We start from the raw sequence: 23,438 nt of genomic DNA, 5'->3' as shown, positions 1-23,438 counted from the left end.
TCGGGTGACCTACACAAAAGCGAAAACATGACGTGGCACGTACAATTAACCGTCATAAGATATTTAACATTTGAGTGACTAAAATGAAAGCATCCTAAACATTGAGTGACCAAACTGAAAGTTTTCTAAAAGTTATGTGACCAACTAAGTAGTTTACCCTTAATATTTTTACAGCTTAAAAAACATTGAAAATATTTATACAATGGGGTCAATTGATTAATACATAAGAAGGGGGGTTAAAAAAACCCCCAAAATTAGTGAAGAGAAAATCATGTGAATCAGACATTTCCATTGTCGCATTGATCACTAAAATCCAATCCACGGAGCCCATCGAATTTCCCTATCAATTATCAAGCCACCCTTTTTGGAGATAGAAAATAATACTAATTATCTGTTTTTAGCGTTTCATAGAAACAGAATTATGATTTCTTAGCTACTCTTCTTTTTCTTTTTTTTCCCCTTACGGTTAAGCTAGCTTAACCCTAGCTTTTCTGTTAATTTTAATTTGTTTTTTTGGCTTAAAACCAAGATGGGATTCTAGATCTTTTTATTTTTATTTCCTTTTGATTTGTTTTAATTCTATTACGTGATCGAAAATTATGATGTATATGAATTGTTGGAGCGGTTGATTTGGTGTTCAGTGTCTCAAAATGATTTCCTCGTTTTTTTATTTGTTTTAAATTTGTGGGAGTTTTCTGAATTAGGGTTTCCGGTTATAGTTAGGGCTTCAATTATTTTTCTTCCTTTCTTTACTACTTTTAAGTTGAATTGATGGAGCCTCGTGTCGGTAATAAGTTTCGACTTGGTCGTAAGATCGGTAGCGGCTCTTTTGGAGAGATTTATTTGGGTTTGTTGCATATTTTTATTTTTTCCTTTTTTTTTTTGGTATGATTTTGAATATAGGTTGGTAATTTCTTTTTCCTTTTGCAGGTACGAATATTCAGACAAACGAAGAGGTTGCCATTAAGCTTGTAAGTAGCCTTGCAAATAAGCTTGCCATTAAACGAAGAGGTTTAATTTTGTATGATTTTCTTGTTTGTAACTTTAATTTATTGCGTACTGATCTATAGCATGGCAATGTTGTTGATATTCTGGTTAGGTTTTTATTAGAGCTGATGTTCATTCGATTTCTTGCTTTAACAAGATCGTTTATAACTTAGTGCTGCACTTTAGTCGTAGGATATGTAGAAGCAATTAACTGTAGAAATATATAATTCTTTAGGTAATCAGATTCTAGCAAATGGGCATGGGAAGGAAAGGAATTTGATTCTAATTTGTCAAGGTGGTTAAGATGCACCATGCTTGATAGAATTGTAATGTTCTGGGAAAGCTTGACAACGGTGCAGATGTTTGGAGCCCTTGACACATTGGTTTATGTTTATGATACGGTTGGAATTTGAAGAAAGAAAGTAGCCAGAAAGGAGAAGGAAGAAGAGAGAAGAGAGCACGAGAGAAATGAGGAAGAGAGAGTGAGAAAACTGATTTCCAATTACATAACTGCCTCCCTTGCCTGATTGGTGGCTAAATAGAGAAATAACAGCTCGAATAGAGCTGGTAACTAAACAGCTTAATACGCACCGTTTCATTAAACGGTTCCTTAGTCCAAAACGCCCTGTTTTGGACAATACTTATTCCCCCTCTCCTCCCACCAAAACGCACCGGATCATTAAAATTAACCAATATGCAACGTTTACAATTAAACAAAAGATTAACTGAAATAAACAGAAATTCAAATGAAGTGACCATTGTTTGACTTTCCCGTTTGTTCCATAGCAATTACAGTTTTTACTTGGTGTTATTTTTGTTATAGTTTTAGGGTTGCATTAAATTAATGATAATCATAGTTCGTGGACTCCCTTGGCAATAAAGAGAGAGAAACAGAGAAGAAAACTATTAATCATGATTTAACTTGGTAGGAACATCACAATTATCAAAAGGAGGATTGGATTTGTTCATAAGTAAAAATTTCTTATTTTCTAATTGCTGGCTGGCACAGTAGACAAGAAGAAGATACTTTGGGTGGTTATCACCTGAAATAAATAAGGTTAAATGGGATGACTTACTTTGTATGTTGATTACCAATTTACTGTTGTATATGCATTATTCTCATTATATTCTTGAGATTTGATTTGAAGTCTTTTAATTAATCAATGATACTTTATAAGCTTTTTAAGGGCCCACTTTCAATTTGACTGACATTATTATTAAACTAATTTTCTGCTTGAATTATTAATTTGATTCGATCAGTTAAAGTTTTGACATTCTGTAAAACAATAGCTTGCTTATGTTAAATTTGATAATAATTTTCTCCTTTGTTGTAGTTGTTTTAAACATATTTAATTCTTTATGGTACATAAGGGAATTAATGACCTTTTCTTTAATGAACAGGAAAATGTGAAGACAAAGCATCCTCAATTGTTATATGAATCGAAGTTATACAGGATCCTGCAGGGAGGAAGTAATGATACTTCTAGTTTCATTTTTTTAAGAACATAAAGCTCGTGTTTCAACCTTTGGTTGTTTTTTCAAATTTCATATTTACTTATCCTTTTGTTTCTTATGCCTGCAAATATTAACTTTCCCTATCTTATCTTTTACTTGTCAGCTGGGATTCCAAATGTTAGATGGTTTGGAGTTGAGGGAGACTATAATGTTATGGTTATGGATTTACTTGGACCTAGTCTTGAAGATCTATTTAATTTCTGCAGTAGGAAACTCTCATTGAAGTCAGTTCTCATGCTTGCTGATCAAATGGTAGCTTTTTAGAATTCCATAGATTGGTTACTTCAGTTCCTCTTCCTTTACTTTCTTGTCACTTAATTCTATTTTTTTTTCTCAGATCAATCGTGTTGAATTTGTTCATTCAAAATCATTTCTACATCGGGATATCAAGCCAGACAATTTTATTATGGGCTTGGGAAGGCGTGCAAATCAGGTTTCTGCTTTCTGCTCAAAATATTATTATGTTTTATGTGTTCTTTTTCTTCCTTCTTTTATATGTTGCAGGAAAATCTAATGTGCCATTGCTTTTCATTTTCACATAGGTCTATATGATTGACTTTGGTCTTGCTAAGAAATATAGAGACAGTTCACATCAACACATTCCTTACAGGTGAGAGAACTTTGCATAATGTGATGTATTGTATTATACGTGCAGGTTAAAAATCCTGGTTTGTTCCCAATCCCCCCCCCCATTTCTAAAAATGAAAAGAAAAAACTAATACGGTTAGTGTAATCTGAGCTGAATCTACTTTGAGATTCCCATGTTTTTCATCATTGACTGGTTATTATAGTGAAGGTGCATCCTCTTTTAGAAGATGTGATTTTGATGGATTCCATATTTCTTTTGTGATTTTGATAAATGGCATGTGCAACTTACTATATAATGTTTTGACATGAAAATATTGATAGAGAAATGATATTAAACTCAATTAAGGGAGAGTTTTTGCTGATGAATTTAAATTTATCAAGCTTTTACCTGAGGCATTTACCTGATTTACATTTCAATTTTGGTCCATATTCTGTCTCAAAATTAGTTGATACATGTTCGGTTCTCTGGTCTGTTTTGTGTTCTGAGTTATGAAATTTCCCCAGCTTGGTTAAAACATTTTAACTTATGGCTATAATCTTTTAGTATGGCTTGTATTGGAGTTTCCAAAATAAAGAATTTTGATGAATTGTCATGAGGGTAATTGTTATTACCTGTGGTGGCAATGTTGATGCATCATACATACATATATATATTTTACTTGGTCATGTCTATTTCAGGGAGAATAAGAGTCTATCTTTCAATTTTCATTTTACTGATTTATTTCTTCATAGTTTGTGGTGCACTTGTGAAACCATATATATATATTACTTGGTCATGTCCATTTCAGGGAGAATAAGAATCTGACTGGAACTGCAAGATATGCAAGCATGAACACACACTTGGGCATCGGTATGTGTGGTCAATTTTATTCTGATGTAATTTCTTTAATGTCTGGATCTTTCAAGCCTTCTCAGTTTTGATTATCTGTCCTATTCCATGTAGAGCAAAGCCGTAGGGATGATTTGGAGTCTCTTGGATACGTGCTTATGTACTTCCTAAGAGGAAGGTGAATTCTTGTTACCTATAGTACTTTCCTTTTTGTCTTGTGTGTATTTCATAATAGTTATCATTTTTGGTGTCTCCTCTTTTAACAGTCTTCCTTGGCAAGGTCTGAAAGCTGGAACAAAGAAACAGAAGTATGAGAAAATTAGTGAGAAGAAGGTTTCTACTTCAATTGAGGTAAGGATGTCTGTAAATCTTGCAATTGCATTAGGTTTCTGTAAAGGGAATGAGATATTCGGAAGATGTTCATGTGTCTTGGAGCTTCTGATTTTGTGTTAAAAAAATTATGACTAAAGATAGATGCGCTTTTCAGGCCTTATGTCGAGGTTATCCAACAGAATTTGCATCATACTTCCATTATTGCCGTTCACTAAGATTTGATGATAAGCCAGACTATTCTTATCTCAAAAGAATCTTTCGTGATCTCTTTATTCGTGAAGGTTTGAATTTGCGTTTTTAACAATCCATACTGTCAACTTGTATTATTTCCATAGATCACAGTAGTGTCACATCTCTTTGTTCTTGTTGATCCTTACTAAACAGGCTTCCAGTTCGATTATGTCTTTGATTGGACCATTTTGAAGTATCAGCAATCACAGCTGACCACTCCTCCAGCTCGAGCCCTTGTGAGTACTTAGTAGGATGTTTTGCTCCTGTTATTAAGCTGTATGGAATGTATCTTTTCTAATGCTTGTCTCTGGTAGGGCCCCGGTGCTGGAACAAGTGCTGCCATGCCCCCTGCTTTTGCCAATGCTGACCGACAAGCAGGTAACTGTTGTTCCTTTTATACAATTGAGTATTTTAAATAGCAGTGCTTACGATGTTTTGAATTTTATAACCTTTTGTTTCTGACACCCTTCCGTATTCCAAAATTGAATTTTATAACTTTATCTGATATTTAATACAAAAATGCATTTGGTGTGTAAGTATAAGAATTGTCTTGAACCATTTCTTTAAGTTGAAATGTCAAGTTATGTTTTGAGTTATACCATTTGTATCTCTTGGCTGCAGCCGGTGATAACCTGCGAGCAGCTGGTTTGTCATCTATGAATTCATCTCGGCGGAAAACATCAGGACCCTTGAATTCCGGAAGTCACGCAAAGCAGAAAGGTCCAGTTGCAAATGATCCTGCAATTACTAAAGACGCTATGGTATTTTTATTTTATGATTATATGCACTTGTATTACTAGTGTAGATTCTAGTTACTGTCTTGCTTCCTTTTCATTTAGGATGTATCTGCAGATACATGGGATGATCAATATTAATCTAAAAGCTTATATATATGTAGGCATTTATATATGTATATTCTATTTCATTCTTATCTTTTGCTGCTAATTTGAATTTTACTGGCAACAAGTATATGGGGCAATCCGGTGGATCCTCTTCAAGGCACATTGCTGGTAGCCGTGAAGCTTTTGCTGGTAGCGAGGCCGACCCCCAACGTTCTCGTACAACCGATGCTAGCCATGGAGGTTTGAACAGAAACTCAAGCCGACAAAGCCCCGTTGAATCTTCTGACCCTAAGCGGGCCTCGTCCATGAGAAACACCTCTCATGCCAAGAACTACGAAGCTGCCCTCAAAGGTATGGAGGGCCTGCAGTTCGGAAGTGACGAGAGAATCCATTATTAAACTGTTTTTGAACCCGGAAACGGAGTAGGTATCCTTGGGGGAGTTGAGTTTTCAAGAAACTTGTGACTTGGATCTCCTGATTTGGTTGGACATGGTGGCACCCAAAGCATTAAAATTTCTCCATTGATGAAAAAAAAAAAAAAGGCCTGTGAAGAAGGGTAGAAGAGTGGTATGGCTTATTTTCTAAACTCGCTGTTTTCCTTTTCATCTTTTATAAGATTATGGTTTTCTTGGTCATCTGGTACACTTTTCTTGACGTTTTGAAACTTTTTATGGCATTGTAAATTGCTTTACTTACTCTATTCGTGTCACTTTGTTCATACTTTCCTTTTTTCTTTTTCATTTTTAGGAAATTTATATTCTTTTGTTTCACTTTCCCTTAAACAGTGTGACCTATTTTATAGTATCTATTTTTAATTAATAAATTGTTGAGCTTAAGCTCCAACTTCTAGGATTCTAGTCCCTTTTGTTTTTGAATTTTATATTATTTTATGTGAATTAAATATCTTAATGCGTGTCAATTTTTAAATGTTTAAAATTTAATTAAAAATATAAAATTACTGAATATTAAAAAGCATTTTTAAGAAAATTTAAAAAATCTAGATGAATTTAAATGTATTTGGGTTAATTATATATAAATAAGAGTGAGTTTAAAAAAAAATTTGAGGTTTATTTTTAGTTAAAAATTGTGCTTTGTATATTTCAGGTAAACTATTAAAATAATTATTTTTGTTTGTTATTTTGCTGTTAAGATCTGTTACCTTTCAAACAACTGTTTAACGTAATAGTTAAAATGAGTTTTAAATATCAACGTGGATGTCTAGTCGAGATGAGAAATTTTTTTTATGGAAATAAAATACAAAATTTTGTCGAGTTGAGTTTTTTTCTTTGTTACCATCAGAGAAGAAAAGAACAAAACGATAAAAAAATAAAAATAATCTAAATCATTCTCATTTTTTTGCACTCTCGCAACAATTGAAAATAAATATACCCATAATCCCTAAAGCAACAATTTATTCTTAAACGTAACCTTAATTCATCCTCTAAACTCTACATACTCAATGCAATACAAGAAATACAACTATTACAACAATCCAAATCATTCTCTCCTTTCTTTTCGCCCTCCCTAAGTTTCTCACTTTCCTTAACAGTCCAACAAGTGCCACCTTTGCACGAGGTGACATAGGTGGATCAAATCAATAGAAAAAATGGCAACAATGCCTTCTTTCATTCCCAGAAAAATCTCCTACCTGGATTTTCATTCGATCATGAAGTTCTAAACATAGCTAGGCAACCACAATAGCAAATAGTTATAGAGGTTGGTGCGTCCATTTCTTCTTCTCTTATTTGATGGTAACAAAAAAAAAACTCAATTGAGCAAAATTTTATATTCTATTTTAATAAAAAAAATTTAACTTTTTCCATCCCAGTTGGACATCCACGTTGGCATTTAAAATCCATTTTAACTGTAATGTCAGACTGTCATTTTGGAGGTAACAGATCTTAACTGCAGAGTAATCATTTCGTAACAAAACAATAATGTAAATAACTAAAATGTAACATTTCAAACATAAGTGACTAAAATATAACATGAGGCAAATAAAAATAACTCTTTTAATAATTTACTTAAATCTTATTTGATCGAGAAAATATATTTTACCGAGACGAGATAGAGGCAAAATAATGATTACTGTATCTATTATATTATTTTTTTTTCTCGTATTTATATCGTTTTAATTTATTTCTTAACCACACCAGGAGCCCAAGATTCCTTTGGGCCGATTTGGGCTCACACCGGAGCTTTAAAAGGAAAAAGAGAGCCGCATTTTGTTTGGATAACAAGAAAACAAATATACTGTTTTATTTCACTGTCACCATTTCACTAGAAACCAAATTGAGTTTCGCTGTTTCGGCATCTTCAATGCCGCTCTGTTGAATAAAACCCTAGAAATCGTCTCCCTTTTACCTTAAATAAAACAACTCAACACAAATAAAGAGTCCATCGCTTCGGCTTCGAAGATCATCCACAAATCTGTCTTAATAAATTAGTCAACATTCAGTAGATTCCTGAATCTGCTAATCTCAGTAAGTTACTCTATTTCTACTAATATTTTCAGCTCAATCATGCAGATCCATTAGCTCATTAATCATCTAGTGGAAAAGAAAACGATGTCGTTTTGATTTATTTGATAGAAGTTAAAATTTAGAGATTGTTATATTCTTGTTTTGATTTTTGAAGTGGATATAATATAATATGATTTCGACTGGTTCAGGTTTATTTTGAGAATAGAGCTGAAATTAATTGATTGCTTGAAATGACTGATGGTAATCCACCACCCGGATCATCGAAAGAAAACCCGGATCCGAATCCTGAGGCTAACCCATTTTCCAATGATGATAGCTCATTAGAATCCATAGTTCGAAGGTTTCAGGATTCAATGTCCTCAGTAAAGAGGCATAAGTTTTGGGAAACTCAGCCTGTTGGTCAATTTAAGGATGTTGGGGACACTAGTTTACCCGACGGATCTATCGAGCTGCCAACTCCTTTGTCCGAAGTCAAACAGGAACCTTATAACCTCCCGAGTCCGTATGAATGGACCACATGCGATATGGACTCGGAAGAGACTTGTACCGAGGTTTACATTCTTTTGAAGAACAACTATGTTGAAGATGATGAGAATTTGTTTAGGTTCAATTATTCCAAGGAGTTTCTTAGGTGGGCTTTACGTCCTCCTGGTTATTACAAGAGCTGGCACATTGGTGTCCGAGCTAAGGCTTCGAAGAAGCTTGTTGCTTTCATTACTGGCGTCCCTGCTAGGATAAGGGTGCGTAATGAGATTGTGAAGATGGCTGAGATCAATTTCTTATGTGTTCATAAAAAGCTGAGATCAAAAAGACTTGCACCAGTGATGATTAAGGAGGTTACTAGGAGAGTTCATTTGGAGAATATTTGGCAGGCAGCTTATACAGCCGGAGTTGTTCTTCCGACACCGATTACTACTTGCCAGTACTGGCATAGGTCATTGAACCCCAAGAAGCTTATTGAAGTTGGCTTTTCGAGGCTCGGGGCTCGGATGACTATGAGTCGAACTATTAAACTTTATAAGTTGCCTGATTCTCCTGTCACCCCTGGATTCAGAAAAATGGAGCTTCGTGATGTCTCGGCTGTTACTAGGTTGCTCAGAAACTACTTGAGTCAGTTCGTTGTCTCTCCAGATTTTGATGAGAATGATGTGCAACACTGGCTTCTTCCTACGGAAGATGTCGTGGACAGTTACTTAGTAGAGAGCCCAGAGACACATGACATAACTGACTTCTGCAGTTTCTACACACTGCCATCATCAATACTCGGCAACCAAAACTATTCGATTTTGAAAGCTGCCTACTCTTACTATAATGTCTCCACAAAGACTCCGCTGCTTCAGTTGATGAATGATGCACTCATCGTTGCTAACCGAAAGGATTTTGACGTTTTCAACGCGCTGGATGTCATGCACAATGAATCTTTCCTCAAAGAACTAAAATTCGGACCAGGTGATGGGCAACTTCACTACTACTTGTATAATTATCGGATACGAAATGCTTTGAGACCATCAGAGCTCGGTCTTGTACTCCTATAGGTACGAATGTTTCAGCTTTTGATGCTGAGATTTTAATTGCTTAGTCAAAATACAATGTTACTGTTGACAATGCATATTGTTCTATGGACTCCATTAATGTTTAAGATTTTGCTTGTGGTTTACTTCGGTATGGATGTAGCTCTCTCGGTTTTTCATTGTTTAGAACACGACACATGATAATAACACAAACATGTTACGGTTACATGAGCATATCAAAAGTTGTATGAATTTCTCTGGAAATCTAGGCTTTGATTGCTAGGGAATCGTAGGCCTTGTGTGAAACTCTAGTGCATTTGTGTCGGGCTCTCGTTTAAAGATCGCTGGTCTCCCCGATCGACTGTGTAGGGATACCTGCAATATCGAACATTGTTGCACTAAGATAACATGCAAATAAACATACATTGAGATATTGCTTGGCAAAGATGCCCATGGAAATAGGGAGAAAAAGAAGGAATTTACCAGCTCTTTCAAGGACTGCTTGCAGCTTAGATAGTTCCGGCGATATGAGCATGATGGTCTCGGCCTCCTTGTCGCGGCCTCGGCCTCAGCCTCCATTGATTTGGAAGTTCTATCAAATGAATGATCTCAGAACCCACACACAACTAAACACGAGTGGCTTTTGAACTGATTAGATGCGGAATCGGTATGGACGAGTTGAATTAAAATTTTAAAAAAAATCAATAACTTTTTAATTGGACCGATTGAATTGATGACTTAATTGGTTCAATTTAAAACACATTAAACCTTATTTCATTTATTTCAAGTGAATGAATAGCATGCATAAAAAATAACTATAATAGTTGAAAAATATTTTTAATTATTTCGTTTAATTTTAATTATAGAAGTATAAAAATATTTTAAATGTTAAAATAGGCTATTGACTCACTTGATACAAACTAGACTTAGGGTTGGTTTAGATGGGTGGTGCGTTTTCTTGTTGTAATTAGTGGAAAAATAGCGGTGGTAATAAGATTAGATACTATAGCGAGAGTCACAACATGATGTTATAAGTTAAAAGTATTATGGAGATTTGCATTTTGTCCCTTCTATTAAAAAATAATAAATTAATATCTATACATTAGATTAAAGAGCAAATTGGTCTTTTCTATTAAAAATTTCATCCGTTTGTACTGTTAAAAATTGTCATGGTTGACGGAATAACTAGATAGTGACGTGTAACGTGTAACGTGTACCTTTTACTGACATATAGCTATAGGGATCAATTTTTAACAATAGAAATGGATTAAAACTTTCAACTGAAAGACCAATTTGTTATTTTTGTAATGGAGAAGATAAATGTGATCGGACTTTAAACATACAGACTTTCATAACACTTTTAATCATGTTATGAAAATGTCATATGCCGAAATTTTAATTCTATTATATATAACTTTAACCTTTCACGTAGACCTTGATTTAAGGATGGTAACTGATAGATCAATTTCGAATATTTATTAATAGTTAATTTTATTTTCTTAAATTTGGATATGAAAGATTCAAATAATATTAGAATTATTATGTGCAACATATTTGGAAAGAATGCAAATATAAACTCTCATATAATTACTATTTGAATTTGCTTTCTATTTTATATGTCTATTATTTAAATTTGTTTTACTTTTTATTAATTATATCTGAATTTATTTTCCATTTTATTTTAATAATTTTTAGAATTTACAATTATGTAACGAATTTGAATGTTGGATGAATATATTTATCAATTGTAATTTGGAATAATAATATTAAATTTTGATAAATTTCACAAAAGTTGCAAATATTTAACTTATTGCAAAATAATAATAAAAAAATAAATTGTACTGATTTATATTTTGGTTACTCAACTTTAAAAAGTAATAAAATGATTATTAAATTATTCGAAAATTTTTATTTAAGTTACTGAGTTGTTAAAAACGTTGTTGTATAGCTTTTTCTGTTTGCATTATTTGTAACAATTAAAAGCTCTCATTCTCTTTCTTTCATACAATTTTAATTTTTTTCTTTTATAAAACATATTTGAACGTTAGAAATTTAAAAACCAAAATTTAAACAATTTTATTTTTTAATATTTGACATTGACCATTAGATAAATTTGGATTTAAGATATGTTTTTCTACTCGTTGAAGGGGACTGAGTCATCGTACTAATTATCGAATGTTGCTTAAAACTCGCTAGCCAGACTTTTAAAAAAAACTTAGCATTTCAATGACTTAAATAAAATTTTTTAAATAATTCAGTGACCATTTTTATAGTATTTTAAAATTAAGTGACCAAAATATATACATACTAATAATTTAGTGATAATAAATCTAAATTATTCAATTAAAAAATAAAACAAACACTAAATTATTCAATTAAAAAAATAAAATAAATACTAAAAGGGAGGAGGAAGGAATTAAAAAAGAAAGAAAGAAGTAAACTCAAAGTTTGTCATTTTACAAGTAATTATTTTATTATAATTTCTGATTATATCTAATATTTTTAATATATAATTCTTTTTCAATCTATAAATAAGATGAGAATACATATTCTTTTATTGAAAATAATATATATGAAACTCGAGTTTAATCTCAAATAACTGTAGCTGAAAACCGTTAACAAAAAAGGGAAATCCACGTAAAGAAGAAAAGTCAAAGTCACAATCAATGTTCCACCCTCCCGCGTTTCACACCATCGTTCCCCACGCGCTTCCTTAGCGCCACCCTTATCCCTAACCGCGTAAAACCATCTATACGTATATAAACAACAACGGAAACTCCCACCGTTCCCACCTTCATATTTATATATTTTCAACTCATCTTTGCTTTCACATTTCGTCAATCAAGCCATTTATTATAATATTTTTGTTTGAATGGAAATGGGTTCTTTCACATTCCTTTCTCAACAAGAATTCTCTTATAATAATAGCAGCTTCGATTTCTTTGAGGAAATGGAAAATGGGTTCAATGGGAACAGCAAAAAAATGAGTAGAAGAGTTAGTGATGACTCTTTGGTCAATGAAGAAAACAATGGGTTTAAAGACTTATTGAGTTTGTTATTAGACGAGGGAGCAAAGCAAGAGCAAGAACAGCATCAATGGCTGACTGGCTTTGAAACTTTCTTTGAAGCTGAAGCAAAGATTGAAGAAATTAATGGTTTTGAAATGGAAGAAGAGTTGGGTAATTCCAGAAAGAAGCGAGCTCGTAAATCTGGTTCGATCGCCGGTACTTCTTCGACGGTTTCAGCTAGTTCCGATAACACCGGCGGTGGTTCGGAACATCAACGGAGGTTATGGGTGAAATCACGATCTAAAGATTGGTGGGAGAAGTGTAATCATCCGGATTTTCCCGATGAGGAATTCAAACGTGAGTTCCGAATGAGTAAACACACGTTCGATATGATTTGCGAGGAGCTTGAACCTGCGGTGATGAAAAAAAACACCATGCTCCGTGACGCTATCCCGGTTCGTCAACGCGTTGCGGTTTGTATTTGGCGGTTGGCCACCGGTGAACCGCTTCGAACGGTGTCGAAACAGTTCGGGTTAGGGATCTCAACCTGCCATAAGCTGGTTTTAGAGGTTTGTACCGCCATTAAAACGGTTCTAATGCCGAAATACATTCAATGGCCCGATGAAAACAAAATAAAACAACTCAAACACGAATTCGAGTCCATCGCCGGAATCCCAAACGTATGCGGTTCAATGTACACAACCCATATTCCGATCAGCGCTCCGAAGACCAACGTCGCCGCCTATTTCAACAAGAAACACACCGAAAGATACCAAAAAACATCGTATTCAATCACTCTCCAAGGCATCATCGATTCAACCGGCGTTTTCACCGACGTTTGCATCGGTTGGCCAGGTTCAATGTCCGATGAACAAGTCCTTTCCAATTCAGCGTTTCATCAAAGAGCCACGATGGGACAATTGAAAGATTTTTGGGTAGTAGGTGGCAAAATGTACCCATTAATGGATTGGGTTTTAGTTCCTTACACACATCAAAATCTAACTTGGGCTCAACACGCTTTCAATGAAAAGATTTATGAGATTGAAAAACTGGGAAAAGAAGCCTTTGGAAGATTGAAAGGGAGATGGGCGATTTTGCAGAAGAGAATGGAAATTAAACTTCAAGAATTACCGGCGGTGCTTGGAGCTTGTTGCGTTTTGCATAATATTTGTGAGATGAAGCAGGAAGAAATGGAGGGGGAGTTGAAATTTGAGGTATTTGATGATGAAGTAATAGCTGAGAATAATTTGAGATCCATGGCTACTGCACAAGCTAGGGATAGTATTGCTCATAATTTGTTGCACCATGGTGTTGGTGGTAATCCTGGTTTTTTATTATAGTATTATTACTGATTTTTTGTTTTTTGGTAAGAAAATAGTGTTTAGATATTTTTTTGATCAATTCTTTTTTGCTATTGCAATAAAAGATCATTTTTAGATTTATTTATTTATTATAATTAGTTTCACATTAGTTCATTAATATTTAAATAAATATATATATTAAAAATTTATAAACATATTCAAACTGTTTAATCTCTTTTTTTTTTTTAATCTCTTGTATTCAGAATGATTCAATAAAAAAAATGATTCAATCCTAATAAAAAATATCAATCAATTTTTAGTTAAATCGGTTTAATTGATTAATCCAATTTGAACCTAATAATATATGCGGTATCCCAGTGAGAGGGACTTCAATGGTAGAACAAATGGGCCTCGAGTGCACTAAGTTTAAAATTTGTTATCAGTCATTGTACTAAGTGTAAGTTACATATTTAAGTTTTGTATTTTAATTTGTATTTTTCAAGTTTTGAAAGTTTAGTCTTAACGAAATAGTATTTGTTAAATTAAATTATGCTATTTTTTAAAATTTTAATGGTAAATATTGTTATATATGTTATATTAACTTGTTATTTTTACGTAATACTCACAAAAAATTATGCTATTTTAGTTAATAGATTTAATGGTTACCGTTTTGAGTTAGAACTGAAACTTTAAAATTGAAAAAATATAGGGATTAAAAATAATCAAATTACAACTTATGCATATTGCAATACTAATAGCAAAGTTTGATATAGCAAAATTAATTCACTAGATAACATTGAACTTGAATATTTAGAGAAACAAGGGGTTAAAGGTGTAAAAGATAGAAAACAAATTAAATGTTAAAATATGTTCTAATTCCCTATACCCTTCATATATTTGAAAATTAATTCTCTAATCTATTTTTAGTAGATTAGTCTCTCTACCTTTGAGAATTAAAAATATAAGTTTAATTGTTAACATCGTTAAAATTATCCTATTAAATTTAAGTTTATTACAATTTTTTTTTGAGTGTTATATGACTACTAAGTGAACTTTTTTTTATTTCAAAATGTCACACTAATGAATTTAACAGAATAATTTTAATAATATTAAAATTTAAATTTAAATTTTTAAATTCGAAAAGAAAGAGACTAAATTTAAAATATACAAATAATATGAACAGATAATATAGTATTATAGATAAGTTGGTCATGAACTCAACAGACTTATTGTTGGAAAAATATGATTTTTGAAATCTTTGAGTCACATTTTCGATTGGCAAATGAGGAGTTTTGAATCATAAAATTATGATTTTATGTTCTACCCAATAAGACATTTACAGCGAGATATCATATGCTCAAAATGGTTGAGTGATGAATGAGAAATTAATGCTTAAAGTAAGCTACTTGTGAATTATGTTGAGAAAAATGAAAAGCATTAGTCCCACGTTGATTGAGAATAAACCAACCTTACAAATATTGAATAATTAAATTAATGCTCTCCTTCACGCATGAGTGTATGCAAATTCAAATTTCATTGGGCTTGGGGGACACATGACATTGGTGACCCAAAATGTTGGTCTTTTTATCCCAATATGCATTTTTTTTTCTCAGCAGATGTTATACAGAATCTGTTTTAAAAGGACAAATATCTCGATTTGATTTTATTCCAATTAAATTGATTTAAAGGCTCCTTTAATGTAGATTTGTATATTTATTCATGAAAATTTCTAAAATTTCTCCATATTGAGTGCTTATAAAAGCCTAAAGAATACTGCAGAATTCTTTAGAGACAAACAACGAATTTATTTCACTCTAAAAAATTCTTTTCTCCAAATATTCAAACATTTCGGTAATAAAAGAAGCCAATGTTTGTTCGTTGATCATTGCAGAGGTACCACTACCGCAATCATTTTGTTGTTGTATCTTAGGATACGGACGACCAACGTTTCTCCAAATACCATAGGAGCGGCCGAATCTATCTTAAGACTGTGAAAACAGGCCTCAACATCTAGTAAAACTCGATTCTCTTGTTCGATTTCTGGTTTTTCAAGAACTTGTTTATATAATTATTTTTTCAAATATGATGTTTTTAAATAAGTATAAATATTTATTTAATTTGTTTTGTTTAGATCTGGGTTTTTTTTTACATAAGTATAAAGACTTTTTTTATATTATTTGTTCAGATCTTGTATTTAATATAAATATTTATATTTATATATGTTTGCTAACGTATTTTGTTTTACACCCTATAAATCTCTTGGTCTCGTAAGTATAGATTATCATATCAGGTTAGCAAATAAATGTGATGTACAAGTGATAGATATTTTATTCATGCAGTCCTCTTGATGTATGTTCTCAAGATTGATGGCTCGTTAAGTCTTAACATCTTTAGTTTGTAAGGTGATTCATGGCTTGCAATATTATCTTACAAGATTAACATGACATAAACTCGCAAAATGAAAAGATAACAAACATAAACTTTCATACAACTCACAATATTTTAATTTAAGTAAATCATATAACTGACATTTAACATCATATGCAATGGCAAAAGTCAGGGGAGCTGGTAGAGGCCTCAACCCCTAAAATAATTTTTTTTTATTTAGGCTCATTTATAATTTATAAAATTTTAATTAGGAATGATAAAATTATACTTTGATCCCCTAAAAATGATAAAAATTGTAAAGATATAAGGTATTAAATTAAATAGTAAAATTGTATTTTTACTATTGTAAAAATATACAATTTAATTTTGCCCCCAAAGTTTTGGGTTCGCCCTTGATTGTATGGGTAAATATATTAGCTTAGGAACATATATATAGTAGAGGTGCTCATGGGTTAGGCCAGATCGGATTCTAGTCGGTCTTAAACATGAGATTAATATACTTTATGTTTGCCCAAGCTCGGCTCAATTCAAAATATGAGCCTAAAATTTTGCTCAAACCTACCCATATTTGTAAAAGACTAACCTAAGTCTATTTTAGACCCGCCCATATTATTTTTAATTTTTTAAAATATATATTTATACTATTTTAATTTAATATTTAATATTTATTGAAATATTTATATAATCATCTTAACATTATTTTAATATTTACATTAGAATAGTGTTATATATTTAGTTTATATTTTTTAGTGTAATTACCGATACTTTTATTAAAATAAAAAGAAACCCACCCAGTCAATACCGAAGTAGCGTTTGCACGAGGACCACCTAACCAGGTTAATTTTTTTTAATGTGTTATAAATTACATAATTTATAAAGATAACATAATATAAAATATTATAAACTTAAAAATGAATCGGGTCGGGCCTGGTCGAGCTTAGGCCTTGAATGTTCAAATTCGAGCCCGATCTATATTTTTAAATGAGCTTAAAATTTTTTGCTCAAGCCCATTTTCCGGACCTAATACTTTTACCCAAATCCTCTCAAATTTCGAGCAAGTCTTTGAACCTGAACGAATAACCCGACCTATAAATAAACTAATATATAGTCGGTATTCATATAATAAAAACATACGAAGGGCTTTAAACTTAAAATATGCACCAACAATAGGTAGCCAAAGTTCTCTTTAATAACATAATAATAACAATCAACACATATTATTATAATTGATAAAGAACATCATCATGTTCATTGCCACACAAACATATATATAATGTAGTCTTTGCAAAGTACATGCAAAAACTACATCACAATCATAAGCCCCAAAACCTTTATTCTATAATAATGTCTTTTGGGACGAAACTTACATATATTTAAAAAAAACATATTAGATGATTAAAAGTGAAAAAGAAAAAGAAAATAAGCTTATAAATTAGCTAATCAAATTGAATACCCGTAACCCTTATTGTAAGCATAGTCGACAAGGGTGTTAAGGTCGGTTTCATCCTTGATGTTAATGTAATAGCTTTTGCCGACGACACGGAGGGCTTCTTCGGCTTGCCGGTACGGCATGGCAGCATCCAGATGTAGAAAAGCGTCTTTCAGCTTTTCCTTGTTTAGCTCCCCATTAGAATCAGCATAGCTCCTGAACACGTCGGACAATTTGCCTTTAGGGTCACTTTTTTGCTTTCTATGCTTGTCGTAGTTCCTGAACATAGCTCTTGAAGAAAATACAGGCATTCTTCAATTTGAACTTCTTTTTTTTTTTTTTTGCAAACAAATGCCGGCGGAGGAAGGGTTTGGGTTGGAGATTTCTTTTTTTTTTTACTCTTTGTTGTGGTTTTTGGTTTTTGCAATTTAGTCTGTTTATATAAGACCAAAAAAAACTCGAATAAGAATCTATTTTAAAAAAGTGTGTGTTCTGAGGGGGTAAACTTTTTTTTTGGGAAAAGTATTGATGATGGTCGGATTGGAATCGAAAAATATTTGAATTTGAGTTTGATCCCTCTAGTTTTTGAAATTTGGGATTTAATCCTTTAGTTATTCCCTCTACTTTTATAATGGGAGTAATTGGCTGAATGATATCATTTTTACATGAATATTTTTGAATAACTTGATCGTAGGTTTAAATCTTGGATATAATATTGTCATAAACTTCGAACATAAATTGTAAAATAAACATAGAAGATGAAAAGGGAAAAAAAAACCGTTTCAACATTTACCCATCATTAACACTAAAAAGATTAACAAAAAATATGACACTATTTAAACCAATTAAGCACATTAACAAAATAGAAGGGCCACAAATTATAATAGAAGGATTAAATCACAAATTGGTGTAAAGTAAAGTGACCAAATCTAGATTTTGACCATTTTGATTGGCATTTTTCATCATTTCACGTAGTGGAATCTTTCGATGAGAAAGGCAAAGCGTGTAACGCAGTAACACTCAAATTGATAAAAACGCATCCTCGCTTGCTTAGCTATGATTATTCCAAGAGGATTACTAAGAATAAGAATATCAATGTCCATTTCTGATTTTTCTTTCTTTTACTTTCGGTTATAAACCACATAGAACTGAATAAAAATTATGCTTTAATGATAGTAACTTCCTCTATCACTTGCCTACTTGTACATCTCCTCCACTATATTCATATCTACAATAATATTCTTTTTCGGTCCCTAATTTTAATCTGGTTGCTTTCTGCAATTATTTTTAAAAATAACACTCTTCAAATTTGACCAAGGGTGAAGAATATAAAAAGGTAGGTAGGGCCCCCAAATATGAAGAATTGTAGTTTTGCCCCCTTATAAATTATTAAATTATAAATTTATATGATAAAATTGCATTTTGGTTTGGATTTGTTCATGGACCGGGCCCTAACAAAATTCTACGCTTGTTTGATAGGCCCAAGCTTGACCTGAAAAACGGGTCTAAATTTTTTACCAACCCCAACCTGGATTATAGATGCTAAACCTAAGCTCGGCCGTAAAAAAAATTATTTTATTTTTATATAAAAAATTAAAAAATATAACACATCAAAAATACTAAAAACATTAAAATAAATGTTTCCGAACAAATTAAAAATAAATTTAAATAACTAGGTGCAACTTAACAAGTAAATACCTCTAAAATAGTAGCAAAATTAACAATAAAATAAGAGTTATATAATATCCAAACAATAACAACAAAAATAGTAGCAACTTAATAGTGAAACAATAGCAAAATAGTGGGAAAACAATTTTTTTTTTGTAAATTTGGATCGAGCCAGGCCCAATCCAAAAAACTCTTACCCGAGACCTAACCCATTTTCTAAATAGGCCTTATTTTTCTAATCAAGCTATTTGCTTATATGGTTCATTTTAAGCCCACCCATATTATATTTAAAAAAATTATATTACATTATTTTAATATTCAATAATTTTATACATTTTTTATTTATTGAAATTTCTTATATAGTCCTCTTAACATTATTTTAATATTTACATTAAAGTAGTATTATATATTTAATATAGTTTATCTTTTTAATGTATTGTAAATTACATAATATATAAAAAAAATAACATAATTAAAGTATTACAAACTTAAAAACGGGCCGGACTCAGGCCTTAAATGTCCGAGCCTGACCCATATTTTAAACGGGCCTAATTTTTTTTGTCAATGTTCATTTTTTAGGCTTAATATTTTTATTCAAACATTTCTAAATTTCAACAAGCCTTTAAACTTAAGCGAATAGTCCGACCCACTAGCAGATCTAATACAAATTGTTAAAAGAAAATCTACATTGCTCAGCCCCATTCCGCTCCGCATCCATTTTTCAAAAAAGGAAAAAAGTCTACTCTATTCAGAGTGGAACGGTTCAAACTTCCTTGGACTTAGGTTTTGCCATTCTTGTGTCTAATCAGTGACAACACTTGTGTACAAGAGATGATGTTTACAAATCATAAAAAGTGTCTTGATAATTCCTCACATTATTCTTTGGTCATGTAATCGGAGTTTAATTCCTGCATATAAAACTGAACCACATTTATTTTTTTGAAACACCGGTGAATACCTTTATTTTGGAAAAAAAGAAAGTTAACATTTTGTTCGTGGAATTTAACCACGATGTTGTGACTCACGTGGAATCAATAGCGATAGTTGCTTGTAAGATATGCTATATAAAGTTCAAATTGATGGAATCTTCTTCTTTTTTGCTTTCCAATTTTGATTTTCTGGCTGCTGTGTTTCAATATTCTTTTTATATGATCATTGATTTTTTCTTTTAAAGTTTATATATTCATAATTCCTCCCAACCGTTAAACAGAATGATAAATACGTTTTAATGCATCCGAACTTATATCTTATTGTATTAATAACAATATCAATATCAACTGAACTAAAAGACTTAAATTGACAATCCTTTCCTATTTCAATTATTGATTTTATATAATTTACTACAAAATAGACCTTATTCATCATTACAAAATGGTTTGATGGTCCCTTATTAAATTTTTTATTTCATAACATACGTACATGATACGGTATTATCGTACTACACTTATAAATTACAACATGGATAGAAAAATTATGTAATAAATATATTTATTAAAAATTTATTAAATAAAAGTTTATAAAAATTAATCAAAATGGTAAATTTAAATATTTATAATTTATTGTATTATGGTTTAAATCTTATAATTAATAGTTGAGATTTTATTGATTTTATAAAAGAATATTTTAATAAGCTTTTCCGTAAAAGATTTTACAAGTAAATAAATGGAACCTAAATATAGATTCTTTTATACCAAATGTTTCGAGGCATTATACATGTAAAATTCTCCTCTTCTTCTTCTTCTTTTTTTTTTTTAATAAAAGAATCTTAAAATGTATTAAAAATGATTTTGTTATAATGCTTATAATTTCTAACTATTATATTTTATTTTTAAATTGAAAAAAAAAATCGCATATAAGCATACTTAAACAATTGTTGCAATAATAATAGTACCAAATGAATTAATTCTTGATCAATACTTTTAATACATTTCTTAATAACATGTTTTTTAAAAAAAATATATTTATCATATTTCCCGTGTCAAAAAATATTTTTTATTTGAATTTTTCTTCAATATATTTGCATTGGATAAGTTCTCACTAGAAGGGTTCATGGGCCGAGCCGAGTTTGGGTTAGGCTCATATAAGATATCTAGATCAATTTTTCAAGTTCGGGTTTGGCTTAGACCGAAATATGGATTTGTTGTTTGCTCAAGCCCGACTCAATTTAAGAAAGTAAATACGGGCCCGACATGCCTATATTTGTTTTTTAAATTAGTTTTTGTTAGAGCCCAATTTCGTTAAGCCCCAAAAAAAACCAAAATAATATAGTCTATTACAACAGTCCATGTACAAAAATATTAGGCCCAAATTTACAAGCCCAAATGTCCCGAATGAAAAAAAAAACCTAAAGGCCCATTGGCCTAATAACTTAAACTTTTTTTCAAAAAGTCAAAAACCTTAGGGTTTCTGGCACTGTTCTTCCCCTCGTAGGCACGCAACTCGAGGCCCTTCGTCTTGAGGCCAGATGCACCCCTACCGCCATTGCACCAAAGCGACAAAGGTAGGGGTCTCTCCTCGTCGTTGACCCTCCACTGCCACCTGCAAAAACAGAAAGAATAAAAGAGCAGAAACAATAAAAGAAAAATATGTATAATTGGCTATAAAATCCGGATTTGAAATGTATTTTTCTAGACACAAAAAGCAATAAAAAATAGAATACGAAGAAAAAAATTTCAAAGGTGATTTCTTTATTTTTTTAATCTGTTATTTTTTAAAAAAGGCATAAAACAAAAAAAATCGAGAACTCACCACGTTGTTTCGTGTTCCACCGTTGCGAGTGGACGAGGACACCGTCCTCGGTGATGGACGGCTCCCTTCGATGAGACGGCTGAGAAACCGAAGGGACTTTTTGGATTTTCTTACCGTTTTGTTGAGTTTTGGGAAACACCAACCCTAGATTTGGATTTTGGGAGCCGAAACACTCAAAAACGGGGTCGTTTTGTGTTTTTCGATCACCGAGAATGACAGAGCTCGTCGCCGACGACCGGTGGCCATCGTGGAGGCTTGCCGGACCTGAAGGCTGGCCTAAGGATTTTAGAGAGAAAAAAGGGGGGTTTTAGAATTTTTTTAAAAGGGGGTCTAAAATGATTTTTTGGAAATTTTTTTGTATTTATAGGACCATTACACGACGTCGTTTGGGGCTGGCCTTAGAAGCCTCAGAACGACGTCGTTTCAAAGCCCGATCCGGATTCCTTGGGATCCGTGTATTTGTAACACCCTCTACCCGTATCCATTGCCGGAATAGGGTACGAGACATTACCGGAGTTTACTGAATATTTTCAGATAATTCTGAGTCATTTATTATTTATATTTTAAAAATAATCATAACGTCTCTCTATTGGGCCCTCGAAGCCCCAAACATACATTAGAAACCAACCGGAATTAAATCGGGATCATAGAAAAAAATTTCGCAAAATCTTAAATTTTATTTTCATCTAAGTACTTACTATTTCAATGCTCCTTATAATTAAACATGTTACCATTCAATCAATAGCTTGACACTTGTCTAAGCGTCAAACAACATCATTGTTAGTATACTTGCACATATTTCATCTAAATTCAACATTGATATACTTATTTTCTCGACATATCGCACTTGAGTTTAATAATAGTCTCAACTTACATAATTTCCTTGTATCAACATATCAAAGATAATCATATATGTACATGTCATGAAACATATCATGCTCTTACAGTTTCTTCATAAGCATATATCATTCATTTCATTATATCAATATTTCATGCTCCATCATTTCCATTATTTTATGTATATTTATTCCGGTAATAGTTTATATCAAACTTAACATAAATTATATTCCATGTACTTATACTTATTTCGTTTATCTATCTTCATAATTATTTCATACAACTATTTTGTACATATATTTCCATATGACCAGTTCTTGTAAACATTTCACACAACCATTTCATATAACCATTCGTCATCTGATACGTATTACCTGAATATCAATTGTTCAATAGATGTCATAGCGTCTCCCATCCACGGTCTTATTTATCTTTGACATGATGCCATAGTGTCTTTCAACTATGGTCTTACTCATTTTCTGTCATGGTCTTATTCTTTTCATATCACATTGCCATGGTATCTTTCAACCATGGTCTTATCCATTTCATATCACGTTGCCATGGTATCTTTCAACCATGGTCTTATTCATTTCATATCACGTTGCCATGGTATCTTTCAACCATGGTCTTACACATTTCATATCAGAGAGCACACTCTCGCGAACCTCATCCTTACAGTGGGATTACCAGTCTAGGCTAAATCCCCTGTAGTATAAACTCGTAGAGTATTGTCGAGATTA

The 23,438-nt window shown here is 32.1% G+C and overlaps 3 protein-coding genes and 1 long non-coding RNA gene across 4 annotated transcripts; 3 read left to right on the top strand and 1 right to left on the bottom strand.

The window, feature by feature from the left end:
• Window positions 1-204: 204 nt before the first annotated feature.
• On the top strand, window positions 205-6,177 carry LOC107893336 (casein kinase 1-like protein 1). Its single transcript, XM_016818291.2, has 14 exons — window positions 205-847; window positions 931-971; window positions 2,389-2,458; window positions 2,606-2,754; window positions 2,840-2,935; window positions 3,045-3,112; window positions 3,879-3,940; window positions 4,034-4,097; window positions 4,186-4,270; window positions 4,407-4,533; window positions 4,637-4,719; window positions 4,798-4,861; window positions 5,105-5,244; window positions 5,451-6,177. Exons 1-14 carry the CDS (start codon window positions 772-774, stop codon window positions 5,721-5,723), a joined length of 1,398 nt encoding a protein of 465 aa, XP_016673780.2. The 5' UTR covers window positions 205-771; the 3' UTR covers window positions 5,724-6,177.
• Window positions 6,178-7,514: 1,337 nt separating this feature from the next.
• Window positions 7,515-9,465, top strand: LOC107893337 (glycylpeptide N-tetradecanoyltransferase 1). Its single transcript, XM_016818292.2, has 2 exons — window positions 7,515-7,808; window positions 7,997-9,465. Exon 2 carries the CDS (start codon window positions 8,039-8,041, stop codon window positions 9,341-9,343), a length of 1,305 nt encoding a protein of 434 aa, XP_016673781.1. The 5' UTR covers window positions 7,515-7,808; window positions 7,997-8,038; the 3' UTR covers window positions 9,344-9,465.
• A 2,618-nt stretch (window positions 9,466-12,083) lies between these two features.
• On the top strand, window positions 12,084-13,769 carry LOC107893338 (protein ALP1-like). Its single transcript, XM_016818293.2, has one exon. It carries the CDS (start codon window positions 12,192-12,194, stop codon window positions 13,665-13,667), a length of 1,476 nt encoding a protein of 491 aa, XP_016673782.1. The 5' UTR covers window positions 12,084-12,191; the 3' UTR covers window positions 13,668-13,769.
• A 3,448-nt stretch (window positions 13,770-17,217) lies between these two features.
• LOC107893340 (uncharacterized) lies at window positions 17,218-17,875 on the bottom strand. The gene has a single exon (XR_001682792.2). It is a non-coding gene; the product is annotated as an uncharacterized lncRNA (long non-coding RNA).
• Window positions 17,876-23,438: the final 5,563 nt, after the last annotated feature.

Source organism: Gossypium hirsutum, chromosome A13 (genome assembly GCF_007990345.1).
Source record: "Gossypium hirsutum isolate 1008001.06 chromosome A13, Gossypium_hirsutum_v2.1, whole genome shotgun sequence".
In the NCBI taxonomy this organism is placed as follows: Eukaryota; Viridiplantae; Streptophyta; class Magnoliopsida; order Malvales; family Malvaceae; genus Gossypium; species Gossypium hirsutum.
Note: the sequence above shows the minus strand (reverse complement) of the source record. Positions and strands in the feature narration are given on the sequence as shown.

What these genes read in the sequence shown, in the direction of transcription:
- LOC107893336 (XM_016818291.2), top strand. Translation starts at nt 772, where the DNA reads ATGGAGCCTCGTGTCGGTAATAAGTTTCGACTTGGTCGTAAGATCGGT. An exon ending in TCATGCTTGCTGATCAAATG is followed by an intron (nt 2,755 to 2,839) that starts GTAGCTTTTTAG and finishes TTTTTTTCTCAG; the next exon opens with ATCAATCGTGTTGAATTTGT. An exon ending in TGGGAAGGCGTGCAAATCAG is followed by an intron (nt 2,936 to 3,044) that starts GTTTCTGCTTTC and finishes ATTTTCACATAG; the next exon opens with GTCTATATGATTGACTTTGG.
- LOC107893337 (XM_016818292.2), top strand. Translation starts at nt 8,039, where the DNA reads ATGACTGATGGTAATCCACCACCCGGATCATCGAAAGAAAACCCGGAT.
- LOC107893338 (XM_016818293.2), top strand. Translation starts at nt 12,192, where the DNA reads ATGGAAATGGGTTCTTTCACATTCCTTTCTCAACAAGAATTCTCTTAT.